Raw genomic sequence first — 21,983 nt, 5'->3', positions numbered from 1 at the left:
AGGCAAGGAATTTCACCGAAGTACGACTGATACGATCCCAATAATGGATGAGGGCTAAAGAGAATCAAATTCTGTTAAGATCGTGGTTAACGGCAAGGTGGATGAATTGTCATCCTAATTCCCTAACCTATTGGCTAATAAAGAAGGTGGGGGACCCATGATACATATTTACTCACCCATAATAAATCAGTTTTCTGGGGCTAGAACAGGAATGAACTTAGAGGGTCAGAAATTTACACAAATCAAGAATCCCAAGAAAAGGACTTGGGCAGAGGAGGACCATGGGCAACCAAATCAAAAATAGAGGAAGGTGCATATCTTAAAATATGGAGCTGGCCCTAGTAATAGGGTAATTAGAAAGTTTCATTGTATAGGGCAGTGACAAAAGGCAAGAATCACTAGCAGTGGAGAGCAGGCTATCGGTGAGAGCAATAAGGAGCTTCAGGAAGAAAGCAACAATAATGACCCTCAAAACACAATGGGTAAGGCAACCTAGGTTGGTGTCTCGGGTTGCCAACTCAAATGAGGTTAATGAGTTGGAACTGTTAGGGGATAGGGCATCCTCGAACAATTCGTGTCCTCAGAATTTATCAACCCACGGTAGTTTTCTTGATGGAAACAACAATACAGACCAAAAGGGTAACCTGATTTTTGGAGAAGAAATGTTTCTCGCATTTTGTAGCAGTTGACCCTGACGGCTTGAAAGAAGGATTGATTCTGACATGGAAACTGGAGTTGAAGTGCTTTTAATTCAGAAGTCAGAGAGGCTTATACACACTCTGATGAAATGGGAAGGAAAGGATAGCAACTGAAATTTCATTGCTGTTTGTGGTGACCCGATAATGGAGAGACGCTATGAGGTGTGGGACACTTCGAGATTCATAGCAAACATGATGACAAATCTGTGGCTTCTGTTAGGTGATTTTAATGAAGTCGGTAACTTGGGGAGAAAGTGGGTGGTTAGCTAAGGCTTGAGAGGCAAATGAAGGAGTTCAATGAAGTAATTAGAGACTATTGTTTAGTAGATCTCGGTTGGTAGGGGCCAAAGTTCACATGGTCCAACAATTGATAGGGGGAGAGAACAAAGAAAGGCTACATAGGGGTTTAGCATCGATTGAGTGGCGCTCTAGATACAGTCAAGCTGTGGTAATTCATATTGTAAACTATAAACCACATCATGGAAAGGGGAAGTGGTCTTTAAGATTTTAATCAATGTGGCTTTCACACACTCAGTGCAAAGAGGTGGTTACAGATAGATGGACCACTAATGTTTCCATTATGATGTAGGCAATGGAACAAATAAATCAAAAATTAAAAAGATGTACTGGAGCTCTGAGGAAATGGAATACCTTTGGATTAATTCATGATAGAGTAGAAACAGCAAGAAGACAACTACTTGACCGTATCACTAATTGCGGTAATCTAGGAGAAGAAATTGAGCTTAAGAAGCAGTTGGAATTGGAGTTGAAAAGAGAGAAGGAATTCTGGAGCTAGAAATCAAGGGTGGATTGGCTTTAAAAGGGAGACCATAATGCCAGTTTTTTTTTTTTTTTCATCAAACCAAAATCATTAGGAGACAAAGGAGCATAATTCTGAGATTAAAGAGTAGTGATGGTGTTTGGTTAATGAAGGAGTCTGACATTCAAAGAAAAATCATTCAATACTTCCATCAGTTATATAAATCTTCAAACCCAGCTCTGATGACACTCTGTTTCCGAACATTCAAGAGAAAGTCCTTGTTGAGCTAAAGAAGAACCTGACCCAACCACTTTCAGTTGAAGAAGTAACAACTGCTTTCTTTCAAATCGGCCCTCACAACTCTCCTGATCCCATGAATGGCCCAATCATTTTCTTTCAAAAATTCTGGGATGTCTTAGGGTTAGAGGTTACTTGAGCAGTGCATCATTGCTTTGAATCCTCTTAGGTACCTGGTTCTTTTAATTTTACTCACATCATTTTGATCCCTAAAAGTAGTTCTCCATCTTCTATAAATGACTTCAGATCTATTAGTTTAACTAACACTCTCTATAAGGCCTTGGCTAAATAGTGAATCAACTAAAACCTTGCATGCATTTACTTGTTGATAATTATCAAAATGCATTTATCCATGATTGATCTATTTCTGATAGTGTTATGATTTATCATGAGGTTTTTCATTTTTTGAAGACTAAGAGAAAACCTTCCCATTGTTATATAGCCATTAAGATTGACATGAACAAGGCCTATGATAGATTAGAATGAGATTTTTTTATAACAATTTTGGAGATTCTTGGCCTTCCCAAACAACTCCTTGATCTCTTTTACAATTGTATTTCTTCAGTATAGTATTTTGTTTTAACAAATGGTGGTAAGAAGGGCAGAATCATTCGGGAGAGGGATCTTAGACAGAGAGATCCTTTATCTCCCTACCTTTTTATTCTGACTATGAAATTCCTATCATCTGAAATAACTAAAGCTGTGAGGTTGGGGAAATCCAAGGAATTAAAATTCAAAGAACGGCTCCTATGGTCACACACCTATTTTTTGCTGATGATATATTGATTTTTTGCAAAGCTGACTTAGCCAACAGTCCAAAGGTGAAGTAAATCTTGGACAACTTCTGTGCTATGTCCGGTCAGGTCATTAACAACTGGAAGTCAAACATTACTTTTAGTAGAAAACACCCTTGCTCGATTTTGGAGAATCGTATCAAGAATTCTGCATATTCTAGAGATGCAAGGTGGAGACAAGTATTTGGGAAACTCAACATTAAATTCTAAAAAGTAAATGTGCAACTATCAATTTTCTAAAAGATAAAATCTCTTCAAAACTTCAAAGGTGGAAAAATGAAAGTTTAAACCAGGCAAGGAAGGAGGTATTAGTGAAGGTTGTAGTGACAACAATTCCAACCTATGTGATGTCCCATTTCAAGCTCCCAAAGGTTTAATGTAAGAAAATGGATGTTAAATCTACAGGCTTTCTTTGGAGAAGAATAATGAAGAGAAAAAAAATGATGGGTGAGTTGGAGAAAAATGTGTACAACAAAAGGCATTGGGGTTTTGGTTTTAGGCACCTGAATAGCTTTAATGATGCTCTGCTCACAAAGAATGCCTAGAGGCTTATAACAGAAGAAGATTCTCTTTGGGTTAATTTGATGGACATTTATTTCCCCGAATCTTCTTCCTTGGATGAAGTTGGTAGGGCTAATGCCTCGTGAGGATGGAGGAGCATGTTACAGGGACCAGGATTGTTAAAAGATGGCATTATTTGGTAGGTTGGGAATGACGCGAGTACAAGTATCTGAGAGGATCCATGGATCCTAGGGTGCAAAAAATTTAAAATTCAATCTTCACGCCCAAGTGACTATAATTTACAATCTGAAAGTGAGCTGATAATCCTCTCCTCCAAAAGATGGAACATCAATCATATGACGACCATCTTCACTAATGAGCAAGTGAATGCAATATTATTAATCCCCCTTCCTTGGACTGAAGTGGAAGATAAAATGGTTTGGGCATTTCATAAAGAGGGGATTTACATTGTTAAGTTGGGCTACCATAAAGCTTGGATGTTGAATCAAGAGAGAAGTAAATCGGACTTCTAAATTTGATAAGAAACTTGATTAAAAAAATAAAAAGTGAGAAAGGAAGAAGAAAATAACAGAATAGAAGGGGATGGAGAAGAAGAAGAGGGTTCGATAATCACCTCTCTCCCCTCACTAAACCTTTTATTAATTTTCACTTATGTGGATAATTACAAATCAGCCCTTAAGTGGTGCATCCAACTAAGCATAATAACGTAAAAGAAGTTAAACAGGCCCATAAGATAGGTCCATTAGCATACAAAATAAATAACTTACTACTGAAACATGAAATAGACACTAAGGACCATTCGACCCAATCTTTCTAAACTCCCCCTCAAACTGAGCATAGATGTCAATTATGCCCAACTTGCTTATATAGTGTGTTAGCTTCCCTTTTGGAACACCTTTGGTTAAGATATCAACCAACTAATCTTTTAAAGAAATAAATGGCAATCAAACCTCTCCTAAAGCAACTATTTCACGTATAAAATGTCTATCAACCTCTGTGCTTAGTTTTGTCATGTTGAACAGGATTATGTGCAATGTTGATAGTAACCTGGTTGTCACAATAAAACATCATTGGCTTTTCATAGTCAATACCCAACTCTTCCAGAAGTGATCTCAACCATAGTAATTCCAACACTCCATGTGCCATTGCCCTGTATTTTGCTTCAGCTTAGGATTTGACTACTACAGACAGTTTCTTACTCCTCCATGAGACAATGTTCCTTGCCACTAAAGTACAATAACTTGTGGTGGATCTCCTATCATCAATACATGCAACACAATCAACATTAGTGTATGCTTCCAACTTCGTATATCCATGTTTGACAAACAAAATACCTTTCCTTGAAGTACCTTTCAAATAACACAAAACTCTTTCTACAACAGCTAAATGTGTGTCTCTGGAAAATGCATAAACTAACTAATAACACTCATTGTATAGAAAATATTGGGCCGAGTCATACAGAGATATAACAATTTCCCAAGAAGTCTCTGAAACATTCTCCTATCAGGAAAAAATTCACCATCGGTGGCAAAGAGCTTATGATTGGGATCTCTAGGGGTGAAAGCTGGTTTAGCACCAAGTTTACCAATCTTTGCAAGGAGGTCAAGAACATACTTGCGTTGAGAAATGAAGATACCATCATTGGACCTAGCAACTTTAATTCCCAAGAAATATCTGAAATCCCCCAAATCCTTGATTTCAAATTCGAAGTTAAGAAATCTTTTGAACTTACTCGCTTCCTGGGTGTCATTACCCATAACCACAATGTCATCAATATAAACAATCAGAAAAGTCACCAAAGAGTTACTTCTTTTCATAAACAAAGTATGGTTAGATTGGGTTTGTGTGTAACCAAAGGATACAAGATCAACTTTGAATCTCTCAAACCAGGCTTGAGGAGACTATTTGAGACCATAAATAGATTTCTGTAATTTACACACATTCCCTTGCATTTCCTTTCCATACACCCCTAGAGGTAAAGACATATAGACCTTTTCATTGAGGTTTCCATTCAAAAAGGCATTTTTAACATCAAACTGGTGAAGGGGCCAATCAAAAGCAGTAGTTAGAGACAACAAAACTCGAACTGGAGTCATCTTGGCCACAAGAGCAAAGGTCTCAAGGTAATTAACACCATACATCTGAGTGTAGCCTTTAGCAATCAATCGAGCCTTAAACCTCCCAATAGTGTCATCAGAATGGTGAACACCCATTTACAACCCACTAGTTCCTTTCCTTCAGACAAATCCACAATATCCCAGGTATGGTTCTTATGCAAAGCATCAAGTTCAGTCATCGCAACATCCCTCCATTCAGTTTGGATAGGGCTTTTAGTACAAACTTAGGAATCACATGGGTAGAAACAAAGGCAAGAAAAGAGTAATATGTAGGGGATAGAATGCTATAGGACATGTGTTTGGATATATAATGTGTTGTACACTTCTACTTGCCTTTTCAAAGGGTAATAGGAAGGTCAAGGTCTGAGAAGGTAGGTGGGTTAGAAAAGGGCTGACATGTTACCTCAGTAATGAAGGGAGGTGGAAGAGGCTCTATGGAAGGAGTGGAAACAACTTGCCCATGCCTGAATATTTGTTGTTAGTACCACCTTTGGAGTATAGGATGTGAAAGAAATGTAAGAGGATGAGCTAGAGGAGAAGGAGAAGCAAGAACATGTGGTGGAGACATAATGGAAGGGGAGGCATCAAAAGAGGATGACTCAGTAGGGGACTTAAAAGGAACTAAAAGAGAAACAGTTGGAGACATAGCAAATGGCTCCTCAAGATGCCCCCCCCCCCCCTCAGGAGAAATACCAAAGAAATGAATGGACTTATCAAATGTGACATCCTAGAAATAAAGTGGGTGTCACGAGCCGAATCAAAACAACAATATCCCTTTTGTGTGGAGGCATATCCAAAAAGACACACTTATGTGCCTTAAGTTCAAATTTATGTCTTTGATGATTATGAACATGTACATAGCAAGTGCACTCAAAGACTCGGAGAAGAAGAGAAAAGAAATCTCCATCCGGAAAGAGTAGGCTAAACGGGGTTTTGAAACCCAAAACCAAAGAAGGCATATGGTTAATCAAGAAGGTGATAGTAAGGACAGCATCCCCCAAAAATTTTATAGGAACATGAGATGCAAAAAGGAGGCATCGAGCAACCTCAACCACATGGTGGTTCTTTCTTTTCGCCACTCCATTTTATTATGGAATGTAGGAACAAGAATTCTGATGAATAACCCCAAAGGTCTCAAAGTATGATGAAAGATTCTTCTCAAAATATTCCTTAGCATTATCATATCGGAATATTTTGGTCCGTGTATTAAATTGGGTTAGGATAAGCTCATGAAATTTTTTCACAATGGTTGGTACTTCATCCCAAGATCTCATGAGATAAATCCAAGTATGGCTAGAATAATCATATCAATAAAGAAGATAAAATATTTGTAACCCGCGATAGTAAGCAAATGATATGGCCCCCATATGTCAGAGTACACAATATAAAAAGGAGAAATGAATCTTTTATTGCTTATTGAATAAGATTGTCTACAATGCTTTGAAAATTCACAAGACTCATAATGAAGACTTGATAAAGGCACTCCCTTAAACATATTGGGAAACAAATGACTCAAGGCTGAAAAGGCAAATGACCAAACCGTAAATGACATAACATGATTCTATCAATAGACTCTGAAACAATAGATTCCAAAACTACTCCATTAGGTGGTCCAAGACTCTTATTAGGTGTGTCCAACAAGTATATTCCATTCGCCTTATGGCTACTACCAATCGTCTTTTGAGACTTTAGGTCCTAAAAAACACAATGGGTAGGAAAAAAAGGTTATGCTACAATTCATGGATTTAGTCATGCTACTAATAGATAAAAGATTGGTATTAAACTTAGGGACATATCTTGATATCTCATTAACCAGAGATGGGAGCAAGAAACCCATCAGCAAGATATATCTTCTCTCTACCAGAGATGAGCTAATAGGAACAAAAAGGGTAAGATGCTACTAGAAGGGTAAAATTCTATTACAAGGGATTTTATGATTACCCAAAACAGAAGCATGATTTCTAGAAGCATGAGTACCTGAGTGAGCAAATGTAAATGATGAAGTGCTACAAGAAGGGTAAGATGCTATTACAGTAGTTTCCAAATGATTCAGTAAACTCCCATACTTCACAAACTCTGCCTTTGTTGTTGTCAGCTACTCCATACCTGACTTTTCTTCACTCTCCCTGTTCCCTCCTTTAGGTACTGTGACAATATTAGCATTTTGGGCTTTCTTGTTTGACCATTTCTTCTTAAAATTGTTTTTATTGCTATTATTGTTGTTATTTCAGAACCTGTCCGAGAGAAGATCAAGATGGAGTTTCCAATAGGTGTCCTTAGCATGCCTTGGTTTCTTGTAGTACTCACATATCACTACTTTCTTCTCAGTTGGACCTTTCGGCTTTGTTCCACATATGCAAAATGTTCTATAGGTGGACTCTATAACTGCACCTGTTGCCTACTCTCTTCACTGCTTACCATAGCATATGCCTGAGCAAGAGTGACATCATCCTTCGCCAGAATACTCTGTCTAGTAATGTTAAACTCAGAGTTGAGTCCTGTAAGGAACTCAAACACCCTGTTTCGTTCCACCAGTTTCCTAAAAGTCTTTGCATCATTAGTACTCTCCCAAACAACTGTCTCCATAACATCAATTTCCTGACATAGTGATTTTAGTATTGAATAGTAGATTTCTACATTCTTCTCCCCCTATCTCAGATTTTTCACATCACTTTTTAGCTTATAGACTCTTGCCACATTCAACTTCTATGAATATGTTTCCGTAACACTGTCCTAAATTTCCTTGGCCGAAGACATCCAGAGATAATGCTGACTTATAAGGGGCTACATATAGTTAACTAACCATCCAATAACAGTGTAGTTCTCCTGCATCCATTTCTCATATGTAGGGTCTGTCTCTGCGAGTTTCACCTTACTACCTGTGAAATATCCCAGTTTACCTATACTACAAACATGAATCCGTATAGACTATGCCCAGGCTAGATAATTGGTGCTATCTAGCTTGATTGTGGTCACTCCAGTCAAAAAGGAATTTACTGGGCTAACCTTGGATACCAGCATCTGCTTCAATTCACTTCTGGAATGCTCCAATGATCAAACAAAAATAAAAAACTAGTTTTTCAGTCTATATAAACTTAATTGAGGTCAATACAATACCTGGAGACTTGAAAACTAGGGTTTCACTATACTTGGCTGTCGATGAGGAAGAGAAAAGAGGTAGCCACTCCTACCAGAGATTCCAAACCACTTACAAGTCTCAGCCGCACACTTCTAGAGATCAAACTACATCTCCCAAGTCCTAAGCGCCACACCCAAATATTCTCCTTGACCTGTAACTTGAAATCTCTCTAGTCGGCTAGGATTTTGGACAGAAAATTACAGCTCCACTTCTTGGCAGTTTTCAACCAGATTCTAACTCTCCAAACCCTCTACCAATTAGGCAAATATATGCTTTGATCTATCAAGAACTTATCTCTCCATACACACTCCTAATCGAAGGGTGTATGGGAAAAAGGAAAGAAAAAAATAGGGAAAATATGCTCTAATACCAAGAAGTAAATCTAACTTCTAAATCTGTTAAGAAACTTGATTAAAGAAGTAAAAAGGGAGAAAGGGAGAAGAAAACAACAGAATAAAAGAAGGGGACGGAGAAGAAGAAGAGGGTTTGATAATCACCTCTCTTCCCTCACTAAACCTTTTATTAATCTTCACTTATGTGGTTAATTACAAATCAGCCCTTAAGTGGGGTGTCCGACTAAGCATAAACTTAAAATAACTTAAAAGAAATTAATAGGCCCATTAGAACACAAAATAAATAACCTACTACTGAAACATAAAATAGACACTAGGGACCATTCGACCTGGTCTCTCTACAAGGAGGATCAACAAGATGTGCTTTCTATGATGATTAACCATGATCTTTTATAATGTTAACCAATTTGTTTTTGTTTTTGTTTTTTATTTTATTTAAAAAAATAAAAGTAAAATAATTAAAATTTATAATCCTATTAGAAAAGATTCAAACATATTCAACTATATTTTTAAAAATATTAATATGTAGATGTATGTGTACATATATACATATATACCATATGCATACATATATACATATATATTAGTGGGGATCCCACAGGGCGGGGAGTGCACTCCCCGTCCCCGCTAATGAGGATAAAAATTTTTCCATCCCCGTCTCCATGGGGGGGGGGGGAAATCATCTCCCATCCCTACTCCATTCGAGGCAGATTCCCACGGGGATCAAGGAAATGGAGGAAATTGCCATCCCTAAATGTAAACCTAGTTTGCCAAAGATGCCAAGATCCCTCTGAATCCATATAACATGTTTTATTACGTTGTCAGCTCGCTCAAGCAATTTGGTTCGCTACTCCTTTGGGTATCTAAACAAATCTTTTGGGTTCTATTTCTATCTCCGATTGGACCAAAAGCCGGTTCGAAGGGGTCCCTGATAATCAAGAATTTAATAGAGAGCACAATGCCCTCAAAGCAGTGATCTATTGGCAGCTCTGGTTGGCCCGTAATGAATTTTTGTTTAACAATGTGTCTTAGGAGCCAGGAAATGTTCTATCAAGGAGTATTGCGCTCTGAAAATAAACCCAAGAGCTGAAGACCAACCTTAGTTCTTCTACAAGAGGGTCAAAGCAAGCCGCAAGTACCTGGATACCTCCTCAACATGGCAATATTAAAGTCGATTGTGATGCCTCCTATATCCCCTCGTTAAATCTTGCAGGTCTAGGGGTGGTATTCCAAGATGAGAAAGGTGCTCTCTTAAAAGCTGTGGGACATAAGGTAAGTTACCTCTCAATTGAAGATGTAGAGAACAAGGCTTTGAGGCTAAAAGATGGGGAGATACCAGTTTTGTAGTGGAGCCCGATGAAGTGGGGGTTCGGCACGTCATTAATTGGAACCTTTATGTGAGATCATTTAACAGAGTCATTGTTGAAGATATATGTAAGCTTCTTGGTCATGAGCCTAGACTTGATTGGCGATTCTCTTACATTACTAGAATTGCCAACAGGATAGCAGATACTGTTGCAACTTGCAAAGAAGGTTTTACAAAACTCCTCTTTTGTTTGTAACTGGTCTTCATGGCTATTAAGGGGGCGTTCTTTTTTTTGGATTTGAGAGGGAGAAAGTAGGTCAATGGGATTTTGGTTCCCATTGACCAAGAATCCCATGTTCTTTTTTCAAATTTATGTGGGGACCAGAGAAAGTTTATTTTCCCGGGTAAGTGATACCCATCTCCTATGTGGGTAAATAACTTTCCCACCTAGGGGGAAAGTTGCCAACACTTGAATTGGACAAAAATGCCCTTTTTAATAATGGAATTTTATGGCTAAAATGGTCATTGCATTAGGAAAAACTTACCCAGGTAACTGCATTTACCCGGGTAAGTAACTAAAAAGTGAACGTGGCCTAAGTGTTTCAGATTCTGATGTACTACCACTTGAATTTCATCCTCCTTGAGTATCATTTTTAATACAATCTACTTTATTACAAGAAAAACGAATACAAAGCCCTTAGATTTGCTATTTCCCCTTATCTTCTTTGTAGTAAAGTTTATAAACAAAGCGGTTTTTTCTTTTCAGTTTGGATTTGTTGAAAAGGAAGCAGTAAAGCTTTCCATGTATTAGTTTGAAATGTTTGATTCAAAATGTAGATTTTTTTTGGGTTATAAATTGTAAATTATAATTATACAACAATACAATGTAAATGTATACAACATCCTCTCTTTTGAGAGATATGACTACTATGTCTTTCATTTTTTACAATTTGGTTGTTCTTTATCTAGCATCTTTGGTTATCTTTATTTTGTTCACTTTAGCTCCTTTGCCTATATATGTGGGTGTCCAAAGAGAGAAACCCCTTTTAAGTAGGGGTATCAATTGGACCGGATTTGGTCCAATCCAATCAATCTAATGAGTCCATTGTAGATGGATCAATTTCAATCCAATCCGATGGATACTGTAGACCATTTTAGACCAGTTCAATTTAATGTTTGGGCTGTTCAATCTGTTCAGATTGGCTTTAATTTAGATTGGTTCCAATCCAAACTTGTTTCAATGACACATGTATTCTTATCTTTTATCAATAGAATATTGGATTTTTTATTTAATTCGACCCATTCCAATATAAATCCATTATGGATGGACCAATTAAGTCAAGATTGATCCAATTATAATTAGGGCCAGTCCAATTCAATATGTCTTATTGGTCCACCCAATTCATTCAAATTGGTTTTGATTTGGACAAGGTTCAACCCAAAAATGGTCCGTTGATAACCCTTTTAACTGCCTTACTATTGGACCAGACATGAGTTCACTCCAGTTCATACACGTGTATGATTGTAGGAGGGGAATAAAGTGTGTTTCCATTTCTTTTTCATTTCCTTTATTCTTTTTTTTTTTTTGGAAATTTCATTTCCTTTTTTCCATACATATGAATGTCATGATGTTTAACTGAAGTGAGAAATCAATTGAAATTGATGAACCACGGGACCAACTATCATGCATGCCCACTAGGAAAGAAAATGCTAAAGAATTCATATTTTTTTTTTTCCACTTGAGTAGGTTTTTTCATCAATGCACAGAAAAAGGGACAATACGTGAGAGTCATTTTGATCAATAGGGTGCATGTTGTTTTGCCACTTTTATTTTATTTTTCATGTGGATGCCCTAATTAATTTCTTGAGTGGCACCCAACACTCCACTAAAGTTTCACCACCACAGGCTGTCAAGGTTTGATTGGACTCCAACATTGACGGAGGACCTTGTTTCTTGTTCATGATTAAAGTTTTGGTCTCAACCTTGCCATGGACCAGCGTTTGATATGGCCTATGGGCTATGGCTATGGGATGAATCTCATCGATTGATGATACAAGGAAGCACTCATATAGCCATATGAGCAATTGAGAACTCCCACTACCGAAGTATCAATCCTCTATCCTGTTGATCATGTTTCAATCCTCTATCGATTATATCGAAAATATATGATATCTGAAAATTTTTTCATCACTTAATTAATAAGCATGGTAGCCAATCAGATGTATTTTCTGCATGATATCTGAAAATATATGATCAAAATTCATCTGTATTTTCTGCATCATAGATTTTTTCTTTTCTTTTTGAAAATTTTAAAATAAAATAGTAATATGATGATTTAATTCGGCAAATCTTACTAATTGTGATGTTTGGTCATGTTCTTGGGAATTGGCATCGCCAAATTTGGAAAGTGAGAGTTTTTGACCAAATTTAATAGACACTTGAGAATTTTCATTTCATTTCCAAATAATTAAGGTAAATGAACGAAATTCAATTTCAGTCTATGAGTCAATTTCGCTCCATGAAGGATGCAAATAACCAGTTGCCCTTCCCCCATTGTCCAGAGATGAACAATTTAGGCTCAAACATCAGACCGAAATGAGAGCTTAGGCCACTAGGGTAATAAGAAGACAGTTTCACCGTTTGATGAAAAAATCAAACCCCAACCAATTGATGTCAGGAGCAATTGGCAATTGCCGATGGGGTAGGGATTTGCTACCAATAAGACACTGCCAATCCTGTCCCAACATGCCACTGCAGCCCCACATAGGGAATATCTCCCTTGTTGATGAACCAGAAGTTAAGATGGTAACTTGGGTCTCTTTGAATATATAGGCATGAGATCAAACCTGTGTAACTATAATTGTAGACTGTCATCACCTCACCTCATATGCACTCTTCTCCTAACAAAAGTTATCCCATAACGCTTTCAATATGGTCTGTTTCCGCACATCTCACTATTAGACTGGAACTTTGAGACGGGCCTTGTTAAAGGCATTTAGTTTTGCTCCCAACAAACACTGTAATAATATCCTAGCTATCAAACCATTACAATTGTACATAGAAAATATGTCACCATGAATGATAAGGGAGATGCTCTCAGTATAGGGTTACAAGTGACCTGTTGTGACAAAATTGAATGCGATTTATTGGTAGTAGATCTCTACACATGTGGCCATGTATGAGCTATGCATACACAAAAATGTGTTAAAGCGTGTTGGAACGATTTTAGTGTAGGAGGAGAATCGGATTCCAGTCCACCCAATCATGAACAGGGGATCTCTTCTCAACGGAAAATCATTCCAACATAGCCTATACACACACTCTGGACTCTCAAATCACTTATTCTAATTAGACCAGTTACTAAGAATTCGCATGGGCGCTCAACAGTATATCTCTACCGTGAATTAAGTAACATATCCCATCACAAGTACGAAAAATGTTCTGAATGAACGTTGAACGTTGAACGTTGAGATGTGCATGTGGAGCGCCAACGTGTATTCTGTAATAATATTCCTACAATACACCTACCGTATTACGAATCATTTACCTACCTTGGAAATATTTTAAAGATAGGGTGGAACTTTAAATAATTAAAAATTTCGAGGACCCAGACAGAAGGAAACTATAAAATGTAAAGTGAATCATTACACTCTGTAGGAGCACAACATCCTGATCGTTCATCTGATGTGACTCATCTGATCAGGCAGATGATTTTTTTGAAAGTGATCAGGTAGATGATTATCCAACAGGTTGCGTCTGTTGATGAATGGTATACAAGTGTCGAACATATATGCATCTGATTATCATGTCACAAGAAGCACAACATTACTTGCTCGTAAAGTGTACAACTACAAAGACAGAACTCGTTGTCAACTCGTAAAGTGTACAACAGGTTGCGTCTGTTCACGCCTTTTTTTCTACTTATATTCCATTTCCAGTCCCTCTTTGTTGATAACGTGCGCCGAGGCTATAAAATCTCCCCCAAGAGAAAATTGAAAAGTTACAAGGAGACTCACGCATTTCTACGACGAGCTCGAGAAGCGCCAATACTGTGGGCATTTTCGTCAATGCATCTGCAAGGAGGACAAAATATCAGGGATAATTTGGTCAATTCGGTGGCATCCCGTTCGCTAATTTTAATCTTTGAGAGGCCGTTTCAAGTCCCATTTTTCGTCGGTTTTCCGTTTGTTCACAAAAGAGGAGAGAGGACCTCCTTCGTCAATGGCGCGTCTGCCCTAAACATTCCTGCGACTAATCGGAATCTCCCTACGTTTCTCCGTAACCGAATTCCAAACCGAAATCGAAAACTGCTAGGAGAGGAATCACGGAACATTTTGGCGCGATCTCTTCTGTTTCATCTCGATTCATTTGTCTTCGGTTCTAGGGTAAGTTCTGTTTCTTTAATGGTCGGATAAATCTGCATGGAGAAATGCTCTCTTCGATTTTGTTGTTTGTTCGACTTCTTTCTGCGAGGTTGTTTGGTGAACCTCTGGTTTGAATTTGAAATGGATCTGGTAGGGTGGACAGTAGGGAGAAGAAGACATGGCTCATAAGGTTGATCACGAGTACGATTATCTTTTCAAGATCGTCTTGATAGGCGATTCTGGTGTCGGGAAATCCAACATCCTTTCCAGGTTTACTAGGAACGAATTCTGCTTGGAGTCTAAATCGACAATTGGAGTTGAATTCGCGACCAGGACTCTACAGGTGAGTTAATGCTCTGATCTACGGTTTCCTTTTACTTCTCTTATTCCGTCCTCTCTTTTTTTTCTTTAATTTTTATTCTATTCGGTGGTTTTCCAATCATCTGTTTCGGTTTTCGTACATGCCAAATGAATGCACTTAAATTAATTACTATGATCGATTTCTTCTAGACTTAATTTGTCATTCAAAAACATTTCAAATCATCATCCTCTGCATATCCATCTTTAGCTTCTTTTTAAATAAAATACTATAAAATATTTATTGTATTCATTTAGTAATCCATTATTCGACTGATGGCTCGATTGTTTGGAAATCTGGAGACCACCCTCCCCGGCTCACTGTAGATGTATAGTGTGGTTTTCGACCCCTGTTCCTTAGGTTAAAGCTAAAAACTGGAATGTATATCTGCCAAAACTTTTGATTAAATTTTAAAGAGGGGAATTTTGAACAAAGTGTACAAGCTAGAAAAAAGGCATTTGAACGAGCAGTACTTAAAAACAGCCCCGAGTTTGTTATGAAACGGTGAAAAGAGAAAGAAGTATTAACATCAGAAAACTGTTAACATCGATACGGAGCCAAAACATGGATTCTTCTTTGTACTGCAATTGTATTTTTTTTATGCAAAAGAAAGGGACGCAGATGCAGATAGACTCACAAACAAAATTTTCTGTTTGGAAGGGATCTTATTGTCCTTTGTACAGGATGCCAGTTGTATGATGCACGGAACCAACCTTACAAGATATCTCATTCTTTTGGATGGTCCAAATAGTGAGAGAAACTTTTAGTGATTCTATCATTGATTAAATTTTAGATCATCCAAATTTTTGTGATTCCAGAAGGCCAATCTAACTGGTTGCCAATCATTTCCTACCGTCAACTGTGAGACGAAAGGTCTAATGGCAATGCTGCATTGTTGCATAGGTATGGACATGGGAGTTAAGACTTGAGGAGTCGTGCAAACAAAGTATTTTCTATTAAATGGTTAATTTCTTTTGAATTTTAACATTACCTATGGAAAAAACATAATATACTAAAATTAGACGTCTTTTTTTATCTAGGAATGCACTATAGACTCAGTTTGGAAGGAATACGAATACGAATATGTAGATTGCAAAACCTTGTATTTTGTATGTATTCGTACTGTATATATTTGTATTTGTATTCCTTCCAAACTGAGCCATAGGAAAGGATGGATTTTATAATTTAGCTAAATGTTTATTTATGTTAAAGATTCAAGGAAATAAATCTGAAAAATAAAGAAAAGCAAAGTCATTAATAGAAATATCCCTCAGGAATTCATATGTGGCAAAACTGGATGCATGTCTAACATGGATTTGTTCATTTAAGAAAGTCCACACAATCCTGTTTAATTTGTAGTGGGAGTAACTACTCTTTCCATGATGAAACAGAGCCCAACCATATAAATTTTCATAATAGTAATTCTAGTAAACAATAAGTTTATGCAACTTTTGGATGCCATGCTTTATAGACATGATAGGATCCATGAAAAGACACTAAAAGACAAAAGTAGGACAGGTCCCACCTTGTCTGAAGGGCAAGGTGTCCAAGATTTGCATAAACTTTTTTACTAGTGCACTCCTCTTCTTATAAACTCTGGGAACCTTTGATAACTAACAAAAGAGGTTCTTCATTGATTTTGGCATTGAAATCAAGCTATCAACCATTGGCATTGTTTTTCACTGGATTTCATTCTTCATTTCTTTTTCATTTTGAACAAATAAAGGCTGGACCTTTTAAATTAATTTTAGTATTAAATGCTTTATTTTGATAGAAGCACCATTATGTGGTCTGCAATGTGGAATCTTAAATGGTTTCTGATGATGGATCTATGATTTACATTTGGGATCTGCTTAACATAATGTATACAATAGCCTTTTTATTCCATTTCTTTTCTTCCTTGTTTGGTTTTATTTTGTGCATTATGTCTATTATGTGGAAGAAAACTCTGGGAGTCTCTGTATGCCATTATATATGACATATATCAAGGGTATTCTGTTCTCTTGCCCAAGACTTTCAATTTACAGCCAGAGGGGTTTGTTTTGTCTTACATATGGATGATAGGGCAGATTCAATCTCTCTGTGTGATGTGAGGTACTATGGTTCAGTTTTGTTTTTCTGTACCCTTGCCGGGAAACTTATTTCACTTCAGAATGCATGAATAATAGCCCAACTTTTTATCAAATATTTTGTGATAAACAAGGGTGAGAAAATGAATCCTTTTTCCACATGGTTCATGGTTGGGCACTTGATGGGCCTATTTGGGCTGCCACCTTAACCTCCTCATGCTAAAAATGTGTGGATTGAATTTTTATTGTACAACTTTTTACTGAAAAGGAAAAAAGAATTTTTATTGTACACTGACTGTTGGGGTTAGGGAGTAAAACATAGCAGAACTCATTTAGTCCACCAATTTCTGTATGTTATAGGTATTCCACATGTAAAATATAACCTCCTCATGCTAAAATTGTGTGGATTGAATTTTTAATGTACAATTTTTTACCAAAAAAGAAAAAAGAATTTTTATTGTACACTGACTGTTGGGGTTAGGGATTAAAATATAGCAGAACTCATTTAGAGTCCACCAATTTCTGTATGTTATAGGTATTCCACATGTATCTGAAAGAAGAAAACTGGCACTATTCATTTTAGACAAACTCATGGCACATATACATGTGGAGGTTGGGGGGCCCAACATTATATTCTCCTAGTTGGAAAAAAATCCTAATTTGGTAATTGGTAATTCTGATACATACATTCTTTTGGAATGTTAGAAACTGTTCAGAGAGTAGCTGAAGCCATAGAGTAGAGTAGATTGTGACCATCCTGTGTTAGGTTTTATATTTATTTTGCTAGATCTAGCTTGGGGTCTATTGACTGGTGCCATTGTAATATGTTGTATAAACCATGTATATGAATCAGTATCATGGAAGTCACGCATTCTTCCTTTTTATTGTTTTTGTATTTGTAATTTTGTATATGAACACATCAAACTTGAAAACAAACATGGGTTTCTCACATGTAGAGCTCAATTACTTACTGGTAGGGTTGAATTGCTCAACTAATCTCCCAATTACAGATTATTCGTGTGTATCGTTAGCCAGCACTTAAAGACTAATGCAACAAGTCATTTGGTTTTCTGAAATAGGTTGATGGAAAGACGGTGAAGGCACAGATATGGGACACTGCTGGTCAAGAGAGGTACCGAGCCATCACCAGTGCTTACTACAGGGGAGCTGTTGGTGCACTCTTGGTCTATGACATAACAAAGAGGCAAACATTTGACAATGTTCAGAGGTGGCTCCGTGAACTTCGGGATCATGCAGACTCCAACATTGTCATCATGATGGCTGGAAACAAGGCTGACCTAAACCACCTAAGAGCTGTTCCAGAGGAGGATGCCCAGGTTTTGGCTGAGAAGGAAGGACTCTCATTTCTTGAGACATCGGCATTGGAAGCATTAAATGTTGAGAAGGCATTCCAGACCATTTTAACAGAAATTTACCACATCATAAGCAAGAAGGCACTGGCAGCCCAGGAGGCAGCCTCTGCAACTGGTTACCCTGGTCAAGGAACCACCATCAATGTTGCTGATACATCAGGGAATTTGACCAAGAAAAACTGTTGTTCTGCTTGATGTGGCATTCTTCTAAGAGAGAAATGGAAAGGCATGCACAGATCATTCTTTCTTTGGTGCAAAGGTCATGTAGAATATTTTCAACGTCTTTGGGAGAGATATTACTTATATAGGCTGTGAGGACCAGATTTTTTAACAATCAGAAGCCTGTGAAATGAATATTGACAGTGTTAGCAGTTGAGGAGGTTGTGCTTTTCCTTTCTGCTCCATTTCTTCTTTATTTTTGATGTGGCACTGACTGGGAAGAAAAGTGATCTGGGGCTGAGTTTCTCATCAGGAGGAGGAAATGGATGAGGAGAGAAACATTGTAAGTTTAGTGTCTTCTGTTTCATGAGTTCTTCCTAACTTGTAATAAAAGTTTCTGTCAGTTTCTTGACACATGAACGGGCGTTTTGCTGTTTTCCCCCTCTGAATCCAAACTTAATTTGCTTGTCATTGGTGCAGTATTCTGACCGCTTATATGCCAAAAAGTTTTATTTATACGGTCGGACTTCGGAGAATTATGATCACCCAAAGTGGGAATGCATGTTTTGCTTTATTTGGAATCTATAGAAAGTACAACTCTTATTTATTGAAAACGGAATCACGAGTGAATAGAACAGTAAAACAAACAAAAACAAATAACTTTTCTTCAAATTTTTTTCCTATTGCAGCTTTGTGCGGTGCAACTGCAAGTCTGCATCACAACAGGTTTTTTACTTGTTTAGTACTTTCATCTTGTTCAGTTTATAAATGACACTCATCTATATATATATAAAAACTGGTCCTGCCATGTCAGCATGTCTCTTCTTTGAAAGAAACTATTTATTTATTTTCTCTTTTTTTTGAATTTTTTATTTTTTTAATTTCATGTCATTTTTTAAACAATCAATGAGAAGCACTTTCTCAATAATCTAAATAATCTCTTCTCCTAAAATTACTCCTAAACTACCTCTCCCACTATCCCCATTTTTTCCAAAATTATCTCTAATTCCTATTTATCTTCTAAATTATTGATAATTCCTATTTATCTCCAAAGTTATATCTAATTTAGTTAGAGAGTTTCTCTTCTAAATTATCTCTAATTCCTATTTATCCTCTCGCCTACTTTTTATCTATATCTATCTAAAGAAAGTTTGGATTAAAAAAAATTAAGAATTATTTAAATATTCTAACAAAAGTATAAAATAACTTTAAAATATTTATTAAAAACACAAAAAATAATTTTTATTTTTACAAAATATATCACAAAATTATGAAATAATAATTTAAATTATGTTTTTTTTTTAAATTACCAATTTAAATATTTAATAATATGTAATAGCTTTAAATAAAGAAAATTCAAATAACAAAAAATTTTAAATATTTTATATATTATTCAAATATTTAAATAACTAAATATTAATCATAACTAGATCTTAAATAGTTAAAATAACGAAATTATGTAATAAATTTAAAAAATTTCTTCAAACTAGAAAAATAATTATAGCATAATATTTAAATTAATAATAATTTAATATGTTATAAATTTAATAATGAAATTATGTAATTATAGTATAAATTATGATTTTATGGAAACTTAAATTCAATAAACAATTAATAAATTAAAATTTAAATACTTTACATATTATTTAAGTATTTAAATAACTAAATATTTTAAATAACAGAATATTTAACATAACTAGATTTTGAATAGTTAAAATAAACAAATTATGTAATAAATTTAAAAAAAATCTAAAAAGTAGAAAAATAAATATAACATAATATTGAAATTAATAATAATTTAATATTTTTACATGACATTGTAAATAATTAATTTCACTTATATAATTGTATATACAAAAATTAATATTTATTGTCTTTTGTGATTAATGTATTTTCAATAAGTATGTATAAATATATTTTGTTAAGTTATTTAATAGAAAACTTTCAATAATTATTGGAGATTAAATTACTATTATTGAAATTTTTAAATTTAATTTATTGTATTTATTGTGTTTTTGTTATAAGTTATTGATTAATATTTAGTAGAGATTAAACTATTATTTGAGATTATACTATTTATTGACTAAGTTAATATATTTTTAGTACTCGTTGTATCTTTGTAATTTCTGTAATTATTATAGTTTACATTATCAATATATTTTCAATAATTGTGTATTTTTTCTATAAATTTTCAATAATTATGGGAGATTAAACTATTGTTATTTATTAGAGATAAGATTATTAATTTAGCAGAAATTATGAGTGTTTATGAGTTGGTTTGGTGCGGTCATAGGCTATTTGGCCAACCAAATTGACTTGGTCGGGTTAGGGAGTTGGTTAGCTGAAACCAATTAACCTTTTGTGAAAATCGACCCACTCAAGTTGTATTGGTTTGGGCCGATTTTTTGGTTTTGTTAGTCTGTTCAAAAGATTTAAACTTAAAAATTTAATTTAATTTTGAAAATTACAATGCAATTATTAAATAATAAATTTAAAAATTAGATTTATGACATAAAACATTTTAGACTAAGAAATATGGGAAAATTCCCACTTTTTCATATTAAAAAATATATTTAAAATATAAAATATTAATATATATCCATGGTTAGGTCATTCGATTTTGGTCGGTTTACAAATGGCTAAAGTGGAACTGATCCAACTTGGTCGAATTGGGAGATTTTTGAACCAAGGCCAACCTAAAATACTACAAAACCGACCAACTCGGGTCGAGTTAATTGGGTTGGTTGGTTTCATCAGTTTGATAAATAAACCTAATTGAAATTAATTATTGTTATTTTTGTATTATAAAAATTTTATTAAAAGTAGTATATAAAATATGAATAATTATTAATTACTTAAAAAGTTAAAAATGTAAAACAATTGTATATTCTTATGTGTTTTTATTATGGTCATTTATTAGAACACACTTTTAGGGATGGTTAGGGCTGTTCATAAGAAGGCCCAACCCGACCAAACCGATCAACCCGGACCGACCCAACCCGAGTCGACCAAGTTTTCATCAGCACCGGTCGGTTTCGGGTTGTACAAATTCATAAACCAATGGTTCAGGTCGGTTTTCGGTTTTCTTGTGTGAAAACTGAAACCGACCTGACCCGAACCGACTTAGTTCCTACTTAACTAAGTTGTCTCTATCCTAATTCCTAATTACAACTTAACCTAGTCTTCTAGTTAGGAATAACATTAATGGCAAATATTGTAAGACAACTAGACAAGAATTTTTTTTGAAAAGTTTAAAGAAAAGAATCAAATGATCCTAGTTTCTATAGTCTTTTACACCAAATAGGCAACCAATTAGGCAATTAGAATTAGGTGTCATTTTTTACTTAGATTAGAACTTAGAAAGTTTCTTAAAATATACAAATTTCCGTCTTCTTTCTGTAATACAGTTTGACTTTCTATTTTCTTGATATCTTTTGTCTTCTATTTTAATTCTAACTTAGAGCCTAAACCGACCCAAACCGACCCAACCTGAATCAAACCGACTAGGTCAGTTTTGCTTGACACTGGGTCGGTTTCGGTTTCCATCTCAAGTAACCCGACCAGGTCGGATCGGTTAGAAAAACCTTAGTAAACCGACCCAACTCGACTCGTGAACAGCTATAGGGATGACAATTTTCCCCATCCCCGACCCAATGGGGCTGTAGATGGGGAT

General features: G+C 35.7%; 1 protein-coding gene across 1 annotated transcript; it reads left to right on the top strand.

Moving 5' to 3' along the window:
* The first annotated feature begins 14,145 nt into the window (after positions 1–14,145).
* RABA2D (RAB GTPase homolog A2D) lies at positions 14,146–18,781 on the top strand. The gene is made up of 3 exons (XM_010258461.3): positions 14,146–14,372; positions 14,506–14,694; positions 17,858–18,781. The coding sequence occupies exons 2-3, from the start codon at positions 14,530–14,532 to the stop codon at positions 18,344–18,346; spliced, it is 654 nt and encodes a 217-aa protein (XP_010256763.1). The 5' UTR covers positions 14,146–14,372; positions 14,506–14,529; the 3' UTR covers positions 18,347–18,781.
* The last annotated feature ends 3,202 nt before the right edge of the window (positions 18,782–21,983 follow it).

The sequence above is a fragment of the Nelumbo nucifera genome, chromosome 2 (genome assembly GCF_055504915.1).
Source record: "Nelumbo nucifera cultivar China Antique chromosome 2, China Antique-T2T, whole genome shotgun sequence".
In the NCBI taxonomy this organism is placed as follows: Eukaryota; Viridiplantae; Streptophyta; class Magnoliopsida; order Proteales; family Nelumbonaceae; genus Nelumbo; species Nelumbo nucifera.
Note: the sequence above shows the minus strand (reverse complement) of the source record. Positions and strands in the feature narration are given on the sequence as shown.